Here is a 21,357-nt window from a genome sequence, read left to right on the forward strand (position 1 = left end):
TCTTTCTAATTGTCGGCGTTGTTCCAGGATGTTAAACCCCTCACTGACCAACTTTACTTCTGTGCTTTTAGGATCTCGAACGAGAAATCTCTTTTCAGGCGGACAGTGGCTTATATTACTACTATTATAAGAAGATGTTGCAGGCAACATCAATCCAAGAAGGTTAGTTTAATTAATTTTACAATATGTTTTGTGTCCTGTGTGGGAAAATTCTGAAAATTGGTTGGAACAATTTGTAGTTTCTAGCAGCGTTTCTAACTCACAGCAAATACAATTTTGTTTTTCTTCTTTTTCAGGAAATATAGCATTGCTTATGGTCAAGACTGCTTTGAAAGTTATATGTATGCATCTTTGCTTTGCCCAAGCAGTCAGGCTGAGCAACACCTCCGTCCATTCACCAAACTCAGCACCACTGCATCCTCTCCACAGATCCTCATCACTTTACACTGACACTCCACACCTCATACCCACACTGACACACTCCTCTCCACAGTCCCTCACCACCCCCTTCATCCCCATTCACTGTCACTTTACACTGACACCTCATACCCACACTGACACACTCCTCTCCACAGTCCCTCACCACCCCCTTCATCCCCCATTCACTGTCACTTCACAGTGACACTCCACACCTCATACCCACACTGACACACTCCTCTCCACAGTCCCTCACCACCCCCTTCATCCCCCATTCACTGTCACTTTACACTGACACTCCACACCTCATACCCACACTGACACACTCCTCTCCACAGTCCCTCACCACTCCCTTCATCCCCCCATTCACTGTCACTACACACTGACACTCCACACCTCATACCCACACTGACACACTCATCTCCACAGTCTCTCACCACCCCCTTCATCCCCCATTCACTGTCACTACACTGACACTCCACACCTCATACCCACACTGACACACTCCTCTCCACAGTCCCTCACCACCCCCTTCATCCCCCCCATTCACTGTCACTTTACACTGACACTCCACACCTCATACCCACACTGACACACTCCTCTCCACAGTCCCTCACCACCCCCTTCATCCCCCATTCACTGTCACTTTACACTGACACTCCACACCTCATACCCACACTGACACACTCCTCTCCACAGTCCCTCACCACCCCCTTCATCCCCCCATTCACTGTCACTACACACTGACACTCCACACCTCATACCCACACTGACACACTCATCTCCACAGTCTCTCACCACCCCCTTCATCCCCCATTCACTGTCACTACACTGACACTCCACACCTCATACCCACACTGACACACTCCTCTCCACAGTCCCTCACCACCCCCTTCATCCCCCCCATTCACTGTCACTTTACACTGACACTCCACACCTCATACCCACACTGACACACTCCTCTCTACAGTCCCTCAGCACCCCCTTCATCCCCCCATTCACTGTCACTTCACACTGACACTCCACACCTCATACCCACGCTGACACACTCCTCTCCACAGTCTCTCACCACCCCCTTCATCCCCATTCACTGTCACTTTACACTGACACTGCACACCTCATACCCACACTGACACACTCCTCTCCACAGTCCCTTACCACCCCCTTCATCCCCCCATTCACTGTCACTACACACTGACACTCCACACCTCATACCCACACTGACACACTCCTCTCCACATTCCCTCACCACCCCCTTCATCCCCATTCACTGTCACTTTACAATGACACTCCACATCTCATAGACACTGACACACTCCTCTCCACAGTCCCTCACCACCCCCTTCATCCCCCCATTCACTGTCACTTCACACTGACACTCCACACATACCAACACTGACACACTCCTCTCCACAGTCCCTCACCACCCCCTTCATCCCCCCATTCACTGTCACTTCACACTGACACTCCACACCTCATACCCACACTGACACACTCCTCTCCACAGTCCCTCACCACCCTCTTCATCCCCCCATTCACTGTCACTTCACACTGACACTCCACACCTCATACCCACACTGACACACTCCTCTCCACAGTCCGTCACCACCCCCTTCATCCCCCCATACACTGTCACCTTACACTGACACTCCACACCTCATACCCACACTGACACACTCCTCTCCACAGTCCCTCACCACCCCCTTCATCCCCCCATTCACTGTCACTACACACTGACACTCCACACCTCATACCCACACTGACACACTCATCTCCACAGTCCCTCACCACCCCCTTCATCCCCCCATTCACTGTCACTACACACTGACACTCCACACCTCATACCCACACTGACACACTCATCTCCACAGTCCCTCACCATCCCCTTCATCCCCCCATTCACTGTCACTTCACACTGACACTCAACACCTCACACCCACACTGACACACTCCTCTCCACTGTCCCTCACCACCCCCTTCATCCCCCCATTCACTGTCACTTTACACTGACACTCCACACCTCACACCCACACTGACACACTCCTCTCCACAGTCCCTCACCACCCCCTTCATCCCCCATTCACTGTCACTTCACACTGACACTCCACACCTCACACCCACACTGACACACTCCTCTCCACAGTCCCTCACCACCCCCTTCATCCCCCCATTCATTGTCACTTTACACTGACACTCCATACCTCATACCCACACTGACACACTCCTCTCCACAGTCCCTCACCACCCCCTTCATCCCCCATTCACTGTCACTTCACACTGACACTCCATACCTCATACCGACACTGAACACTCCTCTCCACAGTCCCTCACCACCCCCTTCATCCCCTATTCACTGTCACTTTACACTGACACTCCACACCTCATACCCACACTGACACACTCCTCTCCACAGTCCCTCACCACCCCCTTCATCCCCCCATTCACTGACACTCCACACCTCACACCCACACTGACACAGTCCTCTCCACAGTCCCTCACCACCCCCTTCATCCCCCCATTCACTGTCACTTTACACTGACACTCCACACCTCATACCCACACTGACACACTCCTCTCCACAGTCCCTCACCACCCCCTTCATCCCCCCATTCACTGTCACTTTACACTGACACTCCACACCTCATACCCACACTGACACACTCCTCTCCACAGTCCCTTACCACCCCCTTCATCCCCCCATTCACTGTCACTACACTGACACTCCAAACCTCATACCCACACTGACACACTCCTCTCCACAGTCCCTTACCACCCCCTTCATCCCCCATTCGCTGTCACCTTACACTGACACTCCAAACCTCATACCCACACTCACACACTCCTCTCCACAGTCCCTCACCACCCGCTTCATCCCCCATTCACTGTCACTTCACACTGACACTCCACACCTCACACCCACACTGACACACTCCTCTCCACAGTCTCTCACCACCCCCTTCATCCCCCCCATTCACTGTCACTTCACACTGACACTCCACACCTCATACCCACACTGACACACTCCTCTCCACAGTCCCTCACCACCCCCATCATCCCCCATTCACTGTCACTTTACACTGACACTCCACACCTCACACCCACACTGACACACTCCTCTCCACAGTCCCTCACCACCCACTTCATCCCCCATTCACTGTCACTCCACACCTCATACCCACACTGACACACTCCTCTCCACAGTCCCTCACCACCCCCTTCATCCCCCATTCACTGTCACTCCACACCTCATACCCACACTGACACACTCCTCTCCACAGTCCCTCACCACCCCTCTTCATCACCCATTCACTGTCACTTCACACTGACACCTCATACCCACACTGACACACTCCTCTCCACAGTCCCTCACCACCCGCTTCATCCCCCATTCACTGTCACTTTACACTGACACTCCACAACTCATACCCACACTGACAGACTCCTCTCCACAGTCCCTCACCACCCCCTTCATCCCCCATTCACTGTCACTCCACACCTCATACCCACACTGACACACTCCTCTCCACAGTCCCTCACCACCCCCTTCATCCCCCCATTCACTGTCACTTTACACTGACACTCCATACCTCATACCCACACTGACACACTCCTCTCCACAGTCCCTCACCAACCCCTTCATCCCCCCATTCACTGTCACTTTACACTGACACTCCATACCTCATACCCACACTGACACACTCCTCTCCACAGTCCCTCACCACCCCCTTCATCCCCCCATTCACTGTCACTTTACACTGACACTCCACACCTCATACCCACACTGACACACTCCTCTCCACAGTCCCTTACCACCCCCTTCATCCCCCCATTCACTGTCACTACACTGACACTCCAAACCTCATACCCACACTCACACACTCCTCTCCACAGTCCCTCACCACCCGCTTCATCCCCCATTCGCTGTCACCTTACACTGACACTCCACACCTCATACTCACACTGACAGACTCCTCTCCACAGTCCCTCACCACCCCCTTCATCCCCCCCATTCACTGTCACTTCACACTGACACTCCACACCTCACACCCACACTGACACACTCCTCTCCACAGTCTCTCACCACCCACTTCATCCCCATTCACTGTCACTTCACACTGACACTCCACACCTCATACCCACACTGACACACTCCTCTCCACAGTCCCTCACCACCCCCTTCATCCCCCATTCACTGTCACTCCACACCTCATACCCACACTGACACACTCCTCTCCACAGTCCCTCACCACCCCTCTTCATCACCCATTCACTGTCACTTCACACTGACACCTCATACCCACACTGACACACTCCTCTCCACAGTCCCTCACCACCCGCTTCATCCCCCATTCACTGTCACTTTACACTGACACTCCACACCTCATACCCACACTGACAGACTCCTCTCCACAGTCCCTCACCACCCCCTTCATCCCCCATTCACTGTCACTCCACACCTCATACCCACACTGACACACTCCTCTCCACAGTCCCTCACCACCCCCTTCATCCCCCCATTCACTGTCACTTTACACTGACACTCCATACCTCATACCCACACTGACACACTCCTCTCCACAGTCCCTCACCACCCCCTTCATCCCCCCATTCACTGTCACTTTACACTGACACTCCATACCTCATACCCACACTGACAGACTCCTCTCCACAGTCCCTTACCACCCCCTTCATCCCCCATTCACTGTCACGTTACATTTACCATTTACGGTCTACACCTCCTACTGACACACTCCTCTACACTATCCCTCTTCACCTGCTTTGTTCCACCAACCCCCCCCCACCACCCCCATACACTGCTACGTTATGCAACCTTATTGGATCTGGAGTAAGAAAGATTTCATTCTCCTTTACATTTGTATACTGAACAATGACAGCAAACAATCTTGAATCTTTCTTTGGGTGCTCTGATTGTAATCTGTACTCATTGGCCACTTCATTAGGTACAGAAGTGGGACCCAGTGTAGTATATCCACTTCAATGTTTGACGCATTGTGCATCCACAGAAACTCTTCTATTTAAGTTACTGCCACCTTCCTGTCAGTTTCAACCGGGGGCTATCCTCTTGACCTCTCTGATTAACAAGCCATTTTTGATCACAGAACTGCCACTCACTGAATGTTTTTTTGTTTTTCACACCATTCAATGTAAACTCTAGAGACTGTTATGGGTGAAAATCCCAGGAGATTTGTAGTTACTGAGATACTCAAAACACCCTGTCATTCCACAGTCAAAGTCACTTAGATCACATTTCGTCCCCATTCTGATGCTTGGTGTGTACAACAACTGAACTTCTTGACCATGTCTGCATGCTTTATGCATTGAGTTGCTGCCACATGTTTGACTGATCAGATAGTTGCATGAACAAGGTGTACCTAATAAATTGGCCACTGAGTGTGTATTAATTGCTTCTGGATTTTTAGATTATTTTCAAGGGTTGCAACCCATTGTGTTATTGGAACTCTTTGGTATGCTTTTCAAAGAGTTATAGTTTTACAAAAAAAACACTTCAACACAGAAACAGGCCTTTTGGCCCATCTAGTCCATAGCAAACTATTAAACTGCACCCAGACCATACCACTCCCGTCCATGTACCTCTCCAAATTTGTCTTAAGTGTTGAAATGGAGCTTGCATTGACACACCGGTTAGTGGATTAATTGGTCATTGCACCTAGGGGGGGTTGCTGGGCGGTGCCACTCGTTAGACTGCAAGGGCCTGTTCCATACTGTGTCTCTAAAAATTGGTAAATAAATGTGTGACCAAAGATAATCAGGCAAGGAAGTTGATTCCATTATGTATAAAAGGGATTCAGACACTTTGTTTAAATCAGTATGAAAATGTTTTTTTTTAACCTTTGTTGATTTTTAAAAATTCCACATTTTGATTTCACTTCTTTCCTCATTAGGATTTTTTGAACTGACACATGATAACAAGACACTATCATTAAGGACCCTTAATTCAGTGCAGCAAATCGGCCTGTATCCGGAGGTGTTTGCTGGCATCTTGTATCGTATTACTGGTAGTCGGGTATGTAGTCAGCCTGATCGGTTGTGAGAATGCGCCTGCAGCCGATCAATTGCACGGTGAACTGATTGGGCCTCCTACGCATGGGAAGCACTCTCTCTTTGCACGGGTTTTTGACTGCTCATGTTTTCATCTCAGTGGGCCTGATTTGTATCTCCCACGATTATTGGAGATGTTGAAGAAGGAATGACATTAGAGGAATTTTTCCCTGTGCCGAATGAAGGGTGGCTATTTGGCCATTTGGCCCTGTGCTTGCTCCTTGAGGCTGCATTTCACAGATATAAATGTGTAAATTGTCTGGTATGTAGATTGGTCAACATTACTCAGTAGAAAATGTTTAATCTCACTTCTCTATGGTCGCTCTTGCTCTGTACATGCGTAACACAGCCAATGTTTATCTTAAATTTTAGACGCTTTTCAATAAGTTTCAATAGGTACATTTAATGTCAGAGAAATGTATACACTATACATCCTGAAATTCTTTTTCTTTGCAAACATCCACGAAAACAGAGGAGTGCCCCAAAGAATGAATGACAGCTAAATGTTAGAACCCTGAAGCCCTCCCCCACCTCCCCCTCCCATGCACAAGCAGCAGCAAAGCAATGACCCCCCCACCAGCAAAAAAGTATCAGCACCCTCCACTGAGCACTCAAGCGTGCAGCAAAGCATCAATAAAGACACAGACTTGCAGTACCCCAAAGACTTCTCGTTCACCCTGTAATTCAACATACCACAGGCTCGCTCTCTCCCTAATAAGGGAAAAAGAGGTGTCCCATTTCACAGCGAGATGGGAGACATAACAAAACAACTCACCGATCTGTGGTGTTAAAAATCCGTTGCGTAGTTTTTTTCTGAGCTCTGTGCCCAAAGAACTCGGGTCTCTGGGCACACAGCCAGCAGCCAGCTTGCTGCTTTCTATCTTCCATTTCCCACGATGCACCAGCCAGCAGCCCCGACCTCGAGTCCGCCTGCCTCCAGAGCAACGAAAATCCGGCACCCTGAAGGCACGCTCGTCTCCTAGGCCACGTCCTTGGCATATCGAAAAGTGGCCAGTTGTGAGACCACGAGAGCGGGTCACATTTCCGCAAAGAACTGAAGTCAGCGTGTAATTCCAGGTCAGGGTCTTCAAAAGAACCTTGAAAAGGAAAAAAGAGATATTAAAAATAGAAATAGAGCTGTTTCCGAAGATGCAAGCAAAGGAGTTGCCATTAGGCGCCATCGTCCTCCTAAGCTCTGCCCTCATTTTTGAATGTAGTAATATCTTCACAATATTAAAAAGTAAATGTAGGGTTGTGGGGTGAAGATACGGAGATACGTCTGTACCAAAGGAGATGTAAGGTGCTCCTTCCCTCTACTGGCCTGCATGTCACCCTTGGGCAAGGCTCAGCACCTGCTTATCCCCTGATCAGGGTCATATGAAGTCATGGGAGCACCTGGTGGGTGGCCGTATGAGTAGCCGGTGCATATCACAATTCCTGGTTATGCAGCCACTGATGCCAGGCAGAAAATCTCTGAAGAGTATTGATAATGGCTTGTAAAGACACTGCCCAGAAGAAGGCAATGGCAAGCCACTTCTATAGAAAAATTTGCCAAGAACAATCATGGTCATGGAAAGTCTGTGATCACCCACATCATACGACATGGCAAGTAATGATGATGGTGAGTCTCTATTTAATGGCACTGGGAGGGTAGATTTTTCTTTCCTTCTTCCACCATCAACACTGCTTTCAACAGCATCTCCTCCATTTTACATGGTAAAAGGGTTTTCTGGCCCAGCGAGACCACACTGCCCAGTTACATCCATGTGGCCAATTAACCTGCTAACCAGTACGACTTTGGACTGTGGGAGGAAACCGGAGCACCCGGAGGAGACTCGCGCGGTCATGGGGAGAACGTACAAACTCCTTACAGACAGCAGTGGGATTGAACCTAGGTCACTGGCTCTGCATAGGGCAACATTGACCACTGGGTTACCATGCCGTCCATTTAAGATGGTGAACTTTAGATCAGATGTTTTTTTACGCCATGGACCAATACCGTTAAGCAAGGGGTCCACGGACTCCAGGTTGGGAACCCTTGATTTAGAAGGTTAATGGGAGGAGAAGGGTGTATGAGCATCATTCATGATAATAATGACCCTGCGACTGAATAGGAAGCCAGGAATTGTTAGTAATGCTCTTTGACCGTGGAGAAAACCCCTGTCTCCCTCCAGTCCAGGAGGTTAAGTTAGCTGTCCTGTTATTGTCAAGAGGGAATCTGCGGATGCTGGAAATCCAAGCAACACACACAAAATGCTAGAGGAGCTCAGCAGGTCAGGCAGTATCTATGGAAAAAAAGTACAGTCAACATTTCAGGCCCAGACCCTTCAGCAGAACTGGAGAAAGAAAAGATGAGCAGCCAGCGTTAAAAGGCGGGGGGAAGGGAGGGAGAAACACTGTGAAACGGGGGGGGGGGGTGGGGGGGGGTGAAGTAAAGAGCTGGGAAGTTTATTGGTGAGAGCGATACAGGGCTGGTGAAGGGAGAATTGAATAGGAGAGCACAGAGGTTCATGGAAGAAAGAAAAGGGGGGAGGAGCACCAGAGGGCAGGTAAAGAGATAAGGTGAGAGAGGGAAAAGGGGATGGGGAATGGTGAAGGAGAGAGGGGTGGGAATTACCAGAAGTTTGAGAAATCGATGTTCATGCCATCAAGTTGGAGACTATCCAGATGGTTTATAAGGAGTTGCTCCTCCAACCTGAGTATGGCCTCATCGCAACATGTCAGAATGGGAATGAGAAGTGGAATTAAAACGAGCGGCTACTGGGAGATCTCGCTTTTTCTAGCAGGAGGAGCTTAGGTGCTCGGCAAAGTGGTTTCCCAATCTATCTCGGGTCTTACCGATATACAGGAGGCCACACCAGGAGCACCAGATAAAGCAGATGACCCCAGCAGACTCGCAGGTGAAGTGTCACCTCACCTGAAAGGACTGTTTTGGGCCCTGAATGGTAGTGAACGAGGAGGTATAGGGGCAAGTGTAGCACCTGTTCCGCTTGCAAGGATAAGTGCCAGGAGGGAGATCAGTGGGGAGGGACGAATGGACAAGGGAGTTGCGTAGGGAGCGATCCCTGCGGAAAGCAGAAAGTGTGGAGGGAGGGAAAGATGTGCTTGGGGGTGGGATCCCAGGCATGAAATGGAAGAGAGGTGGTTGAAAGCAGTGTTGATGTTGGAGGAAGGGAAGTCCCTTTCTTTGAGGAAGGAGAACATCTCCTTCGTTCTGGAATGAAAAGCCTCATCCTGAGAGCAGATGCAGCAGAGACAGAGGAATTGAGAGAAGGGGATGTCGTTTTCACAAGTAACAAGGTGGGAAGAGGTATAGTCCAGGTAACTGTGAGAGTCAGTGAGTTTATAATAGACATCAGTAAATAAGCTGTGTCCAGAGACATAGACAGAGATTGAGAAAGGGGAGGGAAGTGTTGGAAATGGACTAGGTGAACTTGAGGGAAGGGTGGAAGTTGGAGGCAAAGTTGATGAAGTTGCCGATCTCGGCATGGGTGTGGGAAGGAGTACCAAAGCTATTATCAGTGTAGCGTAGCAAAAGTGGGGGAATGACAACAGTGTAGACTTGGAACATAGACTGTTCCACGTAGATGACAAACAGGCAGGCATAGTTGGGACCCATGCGAATGCCCATGGCTATACCTTTTGTTTGAAGGAAGTAGGAGGAGCCAAAGGAAAAAACTATTGAGAGTGAGGACAAGTTCTGCTAGACAGAGGAGAGTGGTGGTGGAGGGAAACTGGTCTGGTGTCTAGAAAAAAACTGAGAGCTTTGAGGCCTTCCTGTTGGGGGATGGAGGTGTATAGGGACTGGACATCCATGGCGAAAATAAGATGATTGGAGCTAGAAAATTTGAAATCATTGAAAAGATCCAGAGTGTGTGAAGTGTCGTGGATGTAGGTAGGAAGGGCCGGAATCAGGGGAGATGAAACTGAGATGAGATATGCAGAGATGAGTTCAGTGGGGCAGGGACAATGGGTCTACCTGGACAAGCAAGTTTGTGGATCTTGGGTAAGAGGTGAAAATGGGAGGTGCAGGGTATAGAAACCATGAGGTTGGTGGCATTGGATGGGGGATTCCCAGAGCTAATAAGGCCAGTGATGGTGTGGGAGACAATGGTCTGGTGGTCCTCAGTGGGATCCTGTTCAAAGGGTAAATGAGTGAGAGGAGGTGACTGACAGTTGCCGCTGGGCCTCAGCAAGGTAGAAGTCAGTCTGCCAGCACCCTTTTATCTGCAGGTTTGTTGGTGAGGTTAGGATTAGTGTAGAGAGGGTGGAGAGCTGAGCGTTCGGAAGGAGTGAGGTTGGAATTGAAGAGAGGAATGGTAAAGTCGAGACGGTTGATGTCTCGTTGGATTTGGCAATGAAAAGATGCAGAGCAGGCAGTAGACCAGGGCGGGGTATCCAGGAAGAGGAGGAGGGTTGAAGACAAGAGACGGGGTAATCAGTGTGGGGTGGAAAGTCGTTGCCAAAGTAGGCTTAGAGATGGAGGTAGCAGAAGAAGAACTCAGTGCCGTGGCGGGCACAGGATTCATTAAGGTGAAGCCCTTACTGTGAACAGAACGTCTGCCTTAGAGGGGGTAGATTGGAGGGTCTGCTGAAGACCCGGCATGAATGAAAGCTGGGATCAGAGGTGGGAAGGGGGTTGGTAGTTTCAGAGGAAAGGAGAAGGTTGGAGTGTTCAGGGAAGGTGGGATGAGAATAAGATGGAGTCTCCGAGGACTCGAGCTAGCGGTGGGACCTGAGTAACATGGGACTGCAGAATGATGGTGGGGGAAGGGGAGATCGGGGTTCCAACTGTCTGGGTAGTTTTTATGTACAACGCCAGTTTTTTCTAGAGAGGCAGGAAAACCCCAGCACCATGACACACTTATCATGCGATTTGAAGCTTTTCACTGACAAAGAGTGCTTGTATGGAGTGAAGTTAAAGTTGCAAATCAGATCTTGGATTTTGCGTTTTTAAAATTGTAATTCTTGCGTCCTCACCCTGGGCAGTTTCATTGAAATGCCTAGATAGAATGGATGTGGAAAGGATGTTTCCTATAGTGGGGGAGTCTGGGACTGGAGAGCACAGCCTCAGAATAGAGGGATGTCCCTGTGGAACAGAGATGAGGGATTTCTTCAGCCAGAGGGTGGTGAATCTGTGGAAATCAGTGCCACAGATGGCTGTGGAGGCCAAATCATTGGGTGTATTTAAAGCGGAGGTTGGTAGGTTCTTGATTAGTCAGGGCATCAAAGGCAGGAGAATGGGTTTGAGAGGAATAATAAATCAGCCATGATGGAATGGCGGAGTAGGCTCGATGGGCCAAATGGCATGATTCTGCTCCGAAGTCTTATGGTTTTATTCCAGCAGAGTCCCAGTACTATAACCCACTTGAAGCTTTTCACCTTTCATTGACCAAGATTGCAAATCAGAATTTGGATTCCATTTTGTTATAAATTATAATTTCATCCTGCGCACCTCAGGCAGCTTCATTGAAAGGCCTGGATAGAGTAGGCATGGAGGGGACTTTTCCAATAGTGAGTGAGCCTAGGACTAGAAGGCACAGCCACAGAATACAGGGACGTCCTTTTAGAAAAGAGATGAGGAGGAATTTCTTTAGCCAGAGGATGATGAATCTGGGAATTCGTTGCCACAGATGGCTATGGAGACCAAGTCATTGGGTACATTTAAAGCAGAGGTTGATAGGCTCTTGATTAGTAAAGCCATCAAAGGTTACAGGAAGAAGCAGGAGAATGGGGTTGAGAAGGATAATGAATCGGCCATGATGGAAAGGCGGAGTAGGCGTAATGGCCAAATTCTACTCTGGTGTCCTATGACTAATTGGCTGGGATACTGGCATCTCTTCTGGGATCATATTAAGGAGGAACATGTTATCTTTGTGAAGAGAGGGAGAGAAAATTGTTAAGTAGAATTTGTATTTTAATTTTATTGATCTGTGATGCAAGAAACGGATTCCCTGATCTACCCATTGGCTCCAGGAGAGCAGCCCCCGTGATCCTCTCGATGGTTTTTAGTATCCAATAAATCTACGGAATTCATTGCCATGTGGAGCCCATGTTATTTTAAAGTGGAAGTTTCTAGGTTCTTGATGATATATAATATTGTTGTTCATTCCATCGTTGACGTCGATGAGGTCCTCGACACCATTGTGATGGTGTGGAGACTAGCGCGTGATTTGGATTTAAGTGAGGGAGAGTTGCGCAGTGTCAGCCTCACTCTCTCTTCCCAATTCCCATCTGGATCCAGTGGCAAGACAGAGTCTAGACGGCTGGAGATGGGACTAGGCGCAGTGGATGACCAGGACGTCTTCTGTGTTTTGTCCTGCTCTACACGTTCCACCACGCTTGCAGAGACCGCCTTCTTGACCGTTGGACCTTCCATGGGTCTCGTCCGCTCAATCCGCCGGAGTCTGTCTTCACATGCTGGGATAGACAACTCCCTATCTCACCGAGGGTTTGAGACCCGTCAGCTACCCTCACCTGGTTTAGCCGGCCTGTCGAAGCCGTTGCCCGGGGTGTGGCCGCTGTCGCATGCAGACAGCTACAGGGAGCCACAGGTGAGAGCTGAGTGCCAGGTGGGGACCAAAGGTGGACTAACCGCCCTGAAAAGGACGCGACATGTTCCCCCACCAGAGGTGCTACCACTCCCTGACACCCCATACACCCCATATATAATAAGGGAGTCAACGGTTACGGGGAGAAGGCAGGCAAATAGGGTAAAGAGAGATAATAAATCAGCCATAATGGAATGGTGAAGCAGACTCAATGAGCTGAGTTGCAGGCTGAACTGACCACACCATCATCGAAAACCTTCTATCTTATTTCAGAAAAATGTCTTTCTTCTGCCTTCACCAGAGTGATGATGGATGTCAAATGCTTGATTTGCTTGCGATGCATGTATCCCCTGGGTAAATGTGCAATAGTCACCAATGCCATGGACATCCCTCCTATGCATGCCTCCAATCGCCTTAAAATTGTGCCCCCTCATATTAGCCATTTCTGTCCTGGCTATAAGTCTCTGTCTCCTTGAACTATGCCTTTTATTCATGCTGTCTTCAAAGAATCTGCTCAGTCTTGTTCATTTTCCACAAGTGGTGAAGACTGGTGTTAATGAGTGAATTTCTCAACTCTTCTAGGAAACCATTGAGCCTGTTTATTTTTACATTGGGATTATATTTGGGCTGCAAGCTGTTTATGTGACTGCACTGTATGTCACAAGCTGGATGTTGAGTGGGACGTGGATGGCAGGCATGCTGACAGTCATTTGGTATATCATTAACAGGTAAGACTATAATAAAGCAGAAGTTACGATTTATTTTGGTTTAACTTGGCTACAACTTTTAAAAGATTGGGTAATGAATGGAAGTAACACTATCTAGTGTAGTCTAGTTTTTAAATTCCACATATACAGTGAGGAATAGGCCCATCTGGCCCTTCAATCACCTGATTTAATCCTAGCCTAGTCATGAGACAATTTACAATGAGTAATTAACCTACCAACTGGTACGTCTTTTGGACTGCGGGAGGAAACTGGAGCACCCCGAGGAAACCCATGCAGTCACGGGGTGAAAGTACGAACTCCTTACAGGCAGCGATGGGAATTGAACCCGGGTTGCCTGTACTGTCAAGTGTTGTGCTAACCACTACGCTGCTGTACTGCTCTTAAAGCGGAGGTTAATAGGTTCTAGATTGGTAAGGATGTCATAGGTTAAGGGGAAAAGGCAGTAGAATGGCGCTGAGAGGGTTAATAAATCAGCCATGATGGAATGGCACAGCATACTCGATCTCACTCAGAGGGTCGTGAGAGTGTGGAATGAGCTGCCAGCGCAAGTGGTGCATGCAAGCTCGATTTCAACATTTAAGGGAAGTTTGGATAGGTCCATGGATGGTTCAGTGATTCAGTTTAATATCAGGGAATGCATACAGTGTGCAACCTGAAATTCTTAATCTTCACAGAATCCACAAAACAGAAAAAATTCCCCAAAGAATGATGAACAGAGAAATTTAGAACCCCAACCCCCCCTCCCTACACACAAGCAGCAGCAAAACATCAACCCTCTCCCCCCCCCACATCCCCCACTTGCTCCAGCAAATGCGTCAAACCCCGTCACCCACCATGCAAGCAATAGCAAAGCCCCCAAGGAGACCATGATCCAGAGTCCATCAGAAACTGCTGTCCATTCCAGCACTTCGACATCTCAGACTGGGCAATGGGAGTAGGCAGTTTAAATGGTTTGACATGGACTAGATGGGCCGAAGGTCCTGTTTCTATGACTCAATAGGCTGAATGACTTGATTTGGCTCCTATGTATAGGACAGTATCGTTTTCCCAGAGTTAAAATTTTTAGCACCAGAGGGAATACGTTTTAGGTGAGGGGGGTAATCTCAAAGTAGATATTTATTACACAGAGAGTGGTGGGTGCCTGGAATGTGAGCCTGGGGTGGTGGTAGAGGCAGATGCATTAGGGACTTTTAAAGAGACGTTTAGATAGGCACATGAATGTGATGAAAATGGAAGGATATGGACATTGTGTAGAATCAGAATCAGGTTTAATATTGTTGGCATAGGTCATGAAATTTTTTGTTATGCGGCAGCAGTACAATGTAGTACATAGTAATAAAAGCTGTAAATTGCAGTACGAAATATATAAGTTTAAATTAAATATTTCGTGCAAGAAGAGGAAATAAGAGTAGTGTGGTATTGTTCATGGGTTCAATGTCCATTCAGAAATCTGATGGCAGAGAGGAAGAAGCTATTCGTGAATTGTTGAGTGAGTGTCTTCAGGTAGCAATGAGAAGAGGGCATGTGTTGGGTGATGGGGGTCCTTAATGATGGATGCTGTCTTTTTTTGAGGCATCGCTCTTGAAGATGTCCTGGATGCTGGAGATGCTCGTGCCCATGATGGAGCTGAAGAGATAATTTAGTTGGCCAGTTGATTACTAATTTAATTGGTTCAGCACAATATTGCGGGCTGAAGGGCCTTTTCCTGTGCTGTATGTTCTATGTCTTATGGTCTATTTGCATTAAAGTGTATTTTTGCCTTCCATATGCCTTGATGTAGACATTGTCCTAATTGTAGTGTTCATATTTTACCTCCTACTGACATGTCACACAACTCTTGCAGCTGAATTGTGAGGTGACTGCTGATGTCTTGTTTCGAATGGTCAAATTAATGAGGAGTTGTTGTTGCTTGTGTTGTTTAGTTGAACATTGTGGACATGCTATGTTGGTGCTGGAATGTGTAGCGACTGTGAATGTGTGCCCCAGGCACATCCTGAGGTTGTGTTGGTTGTTAATGCAAAAAGCACATTTCACTGTATGTTTTGATTGACATGTGAATCTAATCTAGCTTTTGGCTGTCATCCTTTAAAAGTTTTTTTAAAATCTCATTTGGTAGTGAAATTAAACTGAGGTTTTTTGTGCTTTCAAGGATCAAGGGTCAAGGATGTTACATTAAAGTGAAGATTTGGAGGATGAAAACTCTCCATTATCTGCACTAGGTGTCTGTGCTGATTTTGTTAATTTACAGTCGATCAAAAAAGATTGTCAGTATACACTGGATTAATTTTTCTGATAACTTTTAGGAACTAATACAGTTTTATAGTACTGTAGTAGTATTTTCTGCAGTTCTAATTTGTTCTGTATTTCATTTTAAGTACATAATTTGTTCCTCTGTTAAATGGTAGTTTGTCTTTTGTATACCTTTTTAACTATTTCCATGGAACCTGGGCTTATTGGAGCAGCCGCTAATTGGGCCAAAATGTACCGGTCGCGATGTGTCCCAAGAAACCAGAACCCACTGTATTAGGAGTTTGCTGTGCTGTGTTAGCATAACATGCAATGAAAAAAAAACAATCAACAATTGTAAAGAATAAAGAATTATATTAAAATAAAGTGAGAAGTTCAGATATAAAATAAAATGTGCATAAATACAGTGACAGGATAATAGGTAAGGGGGGAGGGGGTAAAGGCTTATTGGAATGATTGATCTGATTAACTGCTTGGAGTAAGAAATTTTAAGATGACATTAAGTTTTTGTTTTAATAACCTTACAACACTTTGCAGAAGGGAGCTTTTGGAAAAGGCAGTTTGCACAGTGGGTAGTGTCCTCAGTGAATTTTCCTCCCTGCTTTCTCTTTGCTGTATTGGTAAACAGTTACGTGACACTTTCACTTCGAGTTAGGATGCCGGGGGTTCAAACCACAACCAGGTGCTCGTGTGGGGGATGGAGGAGTCAGAATGCAACTTCATGTGCACTAAAGGACAGCGAATATAACTTCATTCACCCCAAAACTGAACCGATTCCACAAGCTGTGGACTCATTTTCAAGGGCTCAACAACTATCTTCTCAATATTATTCATTCACTCATTCATTCATTCATTTATCTATCTATTTATTTATCCCTTTATTTATTATTTGATTTTTTAAAATTTACACGGTTTGCTTTGTTTTGCACATTGTAGCTTTTTATTAATTCTATTGTATTTCTTTGTTCTACTGTTAATGTCAACAAGAAAATGAATCTCAGGGTTGTATATGGTGACATCCTCAAAAGGCAATGCCTGAGAAAGACAGCATCCATCTTTAAGGACCCCGATCACCCAGGGTATACCCCCTTCTCATTGCTATTATCAAGGTACAGAAGCCTGAACGTACACACTCAATGTTTGAGGGACAGCTTCTTTCCCACTGCCATCAGATTTCTGAATGGACAATGAACCCATGTACACTACTTCACTAGTTTTTCTCTCTTTTTGCACGACTTATTTATTTTTTTAATATACACTTATTGTAATTTACAGATTTTTTATTATTGTGTATTGCAATGTACTGCTGCCGCAGAACAACAGATTTCGTGACATATGCCAGTGATATCAAACCTGATTTTGATTCTCTGACAAATGCATACTTTGATACTAAATTTAATTTGAACTTTGTTTCTCTGTGTGAGGTGCTCCCTTTTGGATAAAGCACTAACCCAGAGATTCCCAGCCTGAGGCCCACAGATCCCTCGGTTACTGGGAGGGGTCTGTGGCATGAAAATGGTTGGGAATTCCTACACTAAACCAAGGTTTCATCTGGAATCTGACAGTAAAGTTCTTCATAGTATTATTTTACAGAAGAGTTACCCATTTGCTCTGCCATTATTGGTATTTTCTTTTCTCCCTTGAAGTGGCCAGGGAAGTTGATAGGGTGGTTAAGAAGGCCCACGGTGTGTTTGCCTTCATTGTTCAGGGGATTAAGTTCAAGATCTGCAAGGTAATGTCGCAGCTTTATTAAAAATCCAGGGTGCAAATGGCTAATATGAGGGGGCATAATTTTAAGGTGATTGAAATAAAGTATTGGGGGGATGTCAGAGATAAATATTTTGTACAGAGAGTGGTGGTTGCGTGGAATGCCCTACTAGGGATGGTAGTAGATACATTTGGGGCATTTAAGATGCTCTTAAATAGGCATATAAATGATAGAAAATTGGAGGGCTGTGTAGGTGGGATGGGTTAGGTTAAAAGATTGGTGTAACATTGTGGGCTGAAAGTCCTGTATTGTGCTGTCTAATGTACTTCCAACTTAATTGTTCTAGGACCGACACCACCAGAGTGGAACATACGGTTCCCCTGAGGGAAAATTGGGCACTACCATACTTTGCACTCCAGGTCGGGGCGCTCACTGGTTATCTGAAGACCAACATCAATTCCACGATGGAGGTGAGTGTGAAATAGCAATGCAGTATCTCTGTGAGCCTGGTAGTCAGAGACCCAATGTCTGTGCGTCTACGTCTGAATCCGCGTCCGCTGAAGACGGAAGGATAGGGGCTGCGTTGGGGTAAAGGATTGTGTATGTGTGTAGGTGGGAGGGAGGATCGGGCTTGTGTTGCTGCTGCTGTTGTTTTGTTGCTGCTTGTGTTCTGTGTTGTTCTGCCAAGCACGGTGGACGTGTTGTGTTGCCACCAGAGTGTGTGGTGGCACCTGCGGGCTGTCCCCGGCATACACTTGGGTGTGTTGGTTGTTAATGCAAACAGTGCCTTTCACTGTATGTTTTCATGTACACATGATTAATGCATTTCAATCTTTGATTGTGATTATTGTTCGGCTGTTAATAATCTAAAGGCAATTTTTTTTCCAGTTGATACTTGACCAGTCAGCATTTTGTGCTCTTTTATAAAGATGGTTATTACTGTGATAAGACTTTTTATGTACACTAACTGTTCTAGCATGGGTTTGGAGCCTTCCACCCAAAGGATCTTTGCTTACGTTTTCAGCTGCACTTTGTATGCAATCTCTTAGTTTAGCTGTAAATTTAAAATGAACTCCCAGATCTCTTTGTTCCTCTGCACTCTTCAGTGCCCTACCATTTACTGTGTATGTCCCACCACGCCCATTGATTGTGTGTTACAATTGTGTAGTGGCTAGCATAACACTTTCCAACACCAGTGATCTGGGCTCACTTCCTGCCATTGTTTGTATGTTCCTCACGTGCCTGCTTGGGTTTCCTCCCACATTCCAAAGATGTATGGGTTATTAGGGTTAGTAAATTGTGGACATTCAATGTTGGCACCGTAAGCAAGGCGACATTTGCGGGCTGCACCCAACACATTATCAGAGTGTGTTGGTCGTTGACAAATGAAGCCATTCTTGGTCTACAGCCTAGAGTGGGTAACAAAGAAGCTGTTCTACTAAGAAACAGGAGCCGGAGTAGACCATGTAGTTTCTCAAACTCTGTTCTGCCATCCAAAAAGGTCACTTCATTTGGCCTGTACCCCACCTCTCTGAGCAGTTGTCTACTTCTGTTCAACCCACAATTGTTGGATTCCCCAGTGTTTTAAAAAAAACAGTCAGCCAGAGCCTTAAATACATGGAGAGACTCAGACACCATTGTATGCTAGGTAGGAAGTTCCAAAGGGTATCTGACTCTCCAAGAGAAGAAATCCTTCTTCCGCTCTATCTCCCCTGGTTCTCAATGTTCCACTTCTGAAAATCTCCAGAATTTAGGAAATTTCAGAAAATTATAACAAATGCTCCTCCCATCTCATGACCACCATCTTAGCAGCAGGTTCAAAATTAGGTATATATCACCATATACCTGTCACCCTGAGATTCATTTTCTTGCAGGAAAAAAGAAGTCGAATTTACGAAAAAGTTTGCATAAACAAAGGCAAACGACCAATGTACAAAAGGTGACAAACAGTGCAAATAAAAATAATGCTGAGAACATGAGTTGTAGAGAGGCCTGAAAGTGAGTCTGTAGTTGTGAAATCAGTTCGGAGTTGTGTTGCGTGACTTTATTTCCTCAGGTTCAGGAGCCTGATGGTTGCAGGGTAATAACTATTCCTGAGCCTGGTGGTGTGGGACCTAAGGCTGCTGTGCTACCTTCCCAATGGCAGCAGCAAGGAGAGTGCATTGGCTGGACAGTAGGGGTCCTTGATGATGAATGCTGCTTTCCTATGACAGTGCTCCTTGTAGATGTGGTGGGAAGGGCTTTAGCCGTGATGGACTGGGCTGTATCCTCTACTTTTTGTAGGCTTTTCCGTTCAAGAGCATTGGTGTTTCCATACCAGCCGTGATACAGTCAGTCAGTGTATAAAGATAATATAGTGTAAGTGCAGATTGTAAATTGTGGGTAATGAAAGGTAATTTTTTTTTCCTATCCCTTGTCCTAGGTTTTCTCATATCTGCTGATGTGTGCATCTGCCTTTGCCTTTATAATGATGTGGGAGATGAGTCACTATGTACTGTTTGTACAAGCCTTCAGTCTTTTCCTTTTGGATTGCCTGGATCTAATTCAGAGCCGTAAGGTAGGTGGTGGGGGTGGGATGATGGGATCGGGTGGTAAAGAATATGAAATCTGTTGTCAAGCCAATTCTTTTTTTTAAAAGACGTAAGAGCAGATTTAGGCTATTTGGCCCATTGAGTCTGTTCCGTCGTTCCATCATGGCTGGTTTCATATCACTCTCTAACCCATTTTTTAATTTTTTAATTTAGGAATACAGCACAGTAACAGGCCCTTCTGTCCGACGAGCCTGTGCCATCCAGTTGCACTCCTGTCACCAGTTAACCAACAACCCGTACGTCTTTAGAATGTGGGAATTCTGAATCCACATAACCTTGTTTTCTTGGATCCTATGCCTCCTTCCTTTCTGAATGAGCCTACCGTAGGGAGCCTTATCTTATACCTTACTAAAATCCATATACATCAATCCACTACTCTACCTTCATCCTCCCCTCAAGCATCTTGTGTCTATTTCTCTGGACTTGCACCATCTGCAGAATCTCTTCTGTTTATGATTTGCTGCTCTATAGAGTAATAGAACACGACAGTAAAGAAACAGGCCCTTCGTCCCTTCTAGTCTCTGCCCAACCATTAATCTGCTGAGTCCCATTGGCCTGCCCTCCATACCCCTCCCATATATGTACCTATCCAAATTTCTCTAAAATGCTGAACTCAACACTGCATCCACCACTTACACTGGCATTTTGTTCCACACTCTCCCCTACCTTGTGTTGGGCACATGGCCAAGTGGTTAAGGCATTCCTCTGGTGATCTGAAGGTCGCTAGTTCGAGCCTCAGCTGTGGCAGCGTGTTTGTGTCCTTGAGCAAGGCACTTAACCACACATTGCTCTAGTGTCTGTGTGAGGAATGGCGCCCCACACAGACTTACAATCTGTGCCTTGTAAGGCACGAAAATGCCCGATCCAGGCCTCTCATGGTCTGAGTCGACGTTCACTCCCTCCCTCACCTACCTCAGAGTGAAGAAGTTCCCTTCATGTTTCCTTTAAACATTTGAACTTTTGCACCTAACCCATGACCTCTAATTGTAGTCTCACCCAACCTCAGTGGAAAAAGGCTGCTTGCATTTACCCTA

The 21,357-nt window shown here is 46.7% G+C and overlaps 1 protein-coding gene across 4 annotated transcripts in view; it reads left to right on the top strand.

Moving 5' to 3' along the window:
- The window catches only part of LOC134356310 (probable C-mannosyltransferase DPY19L4), a 104,069-nt gene that overhangs the window by 27,039 nt on the left and 55,673 nt on the right, over nucleotides 1–21,357 (top strand). For all 4 annotated transcript variants that reach the window (XM_063067185.1, XM_063067192.1, XM_063067199.1 and 1 more), the window contains exons 4-8: nucleotides 72–162; nucleotides 6,342–6,463; nucleotides 13,632–13,777; nucleotides 18,079–18,202; nucleotides 20,155–20,289. In XM_063067185.1, coding sequence (XP_062923255.1) covers nucleotides 72–162; nucleotides 6,342–6,463; nucleotides 13,632–13,777; nucleotides 18,079–18,202; nucleotides 20,155–20,289 — 618 coding nt within the window. The remainder of the gene's footprint in view (nucleotides 1–71; nucleotides 163–6,341; nucleotides 6,464–13,631; nucleotides 13,778–18,078; nucleotides 18,203–20,154; nucleotides 20,290–21,357) is intronic.

The sequence above is a fragment of the Mobula hypostoma genome, chromosome 1, assembly GCF_963921235.1.
Source record: "Mobula hypostoma chromosome 1, sMobHyp1.1, whole genome shotgun sequence".
In the NCBI taxonomy this organism is placed as follows: Eukaryota; Metazoa; Chordata; class Chondrichthyes; order Myliobatiformes; family Myliobatidae; genus Mobula; species Mobula hypostoma.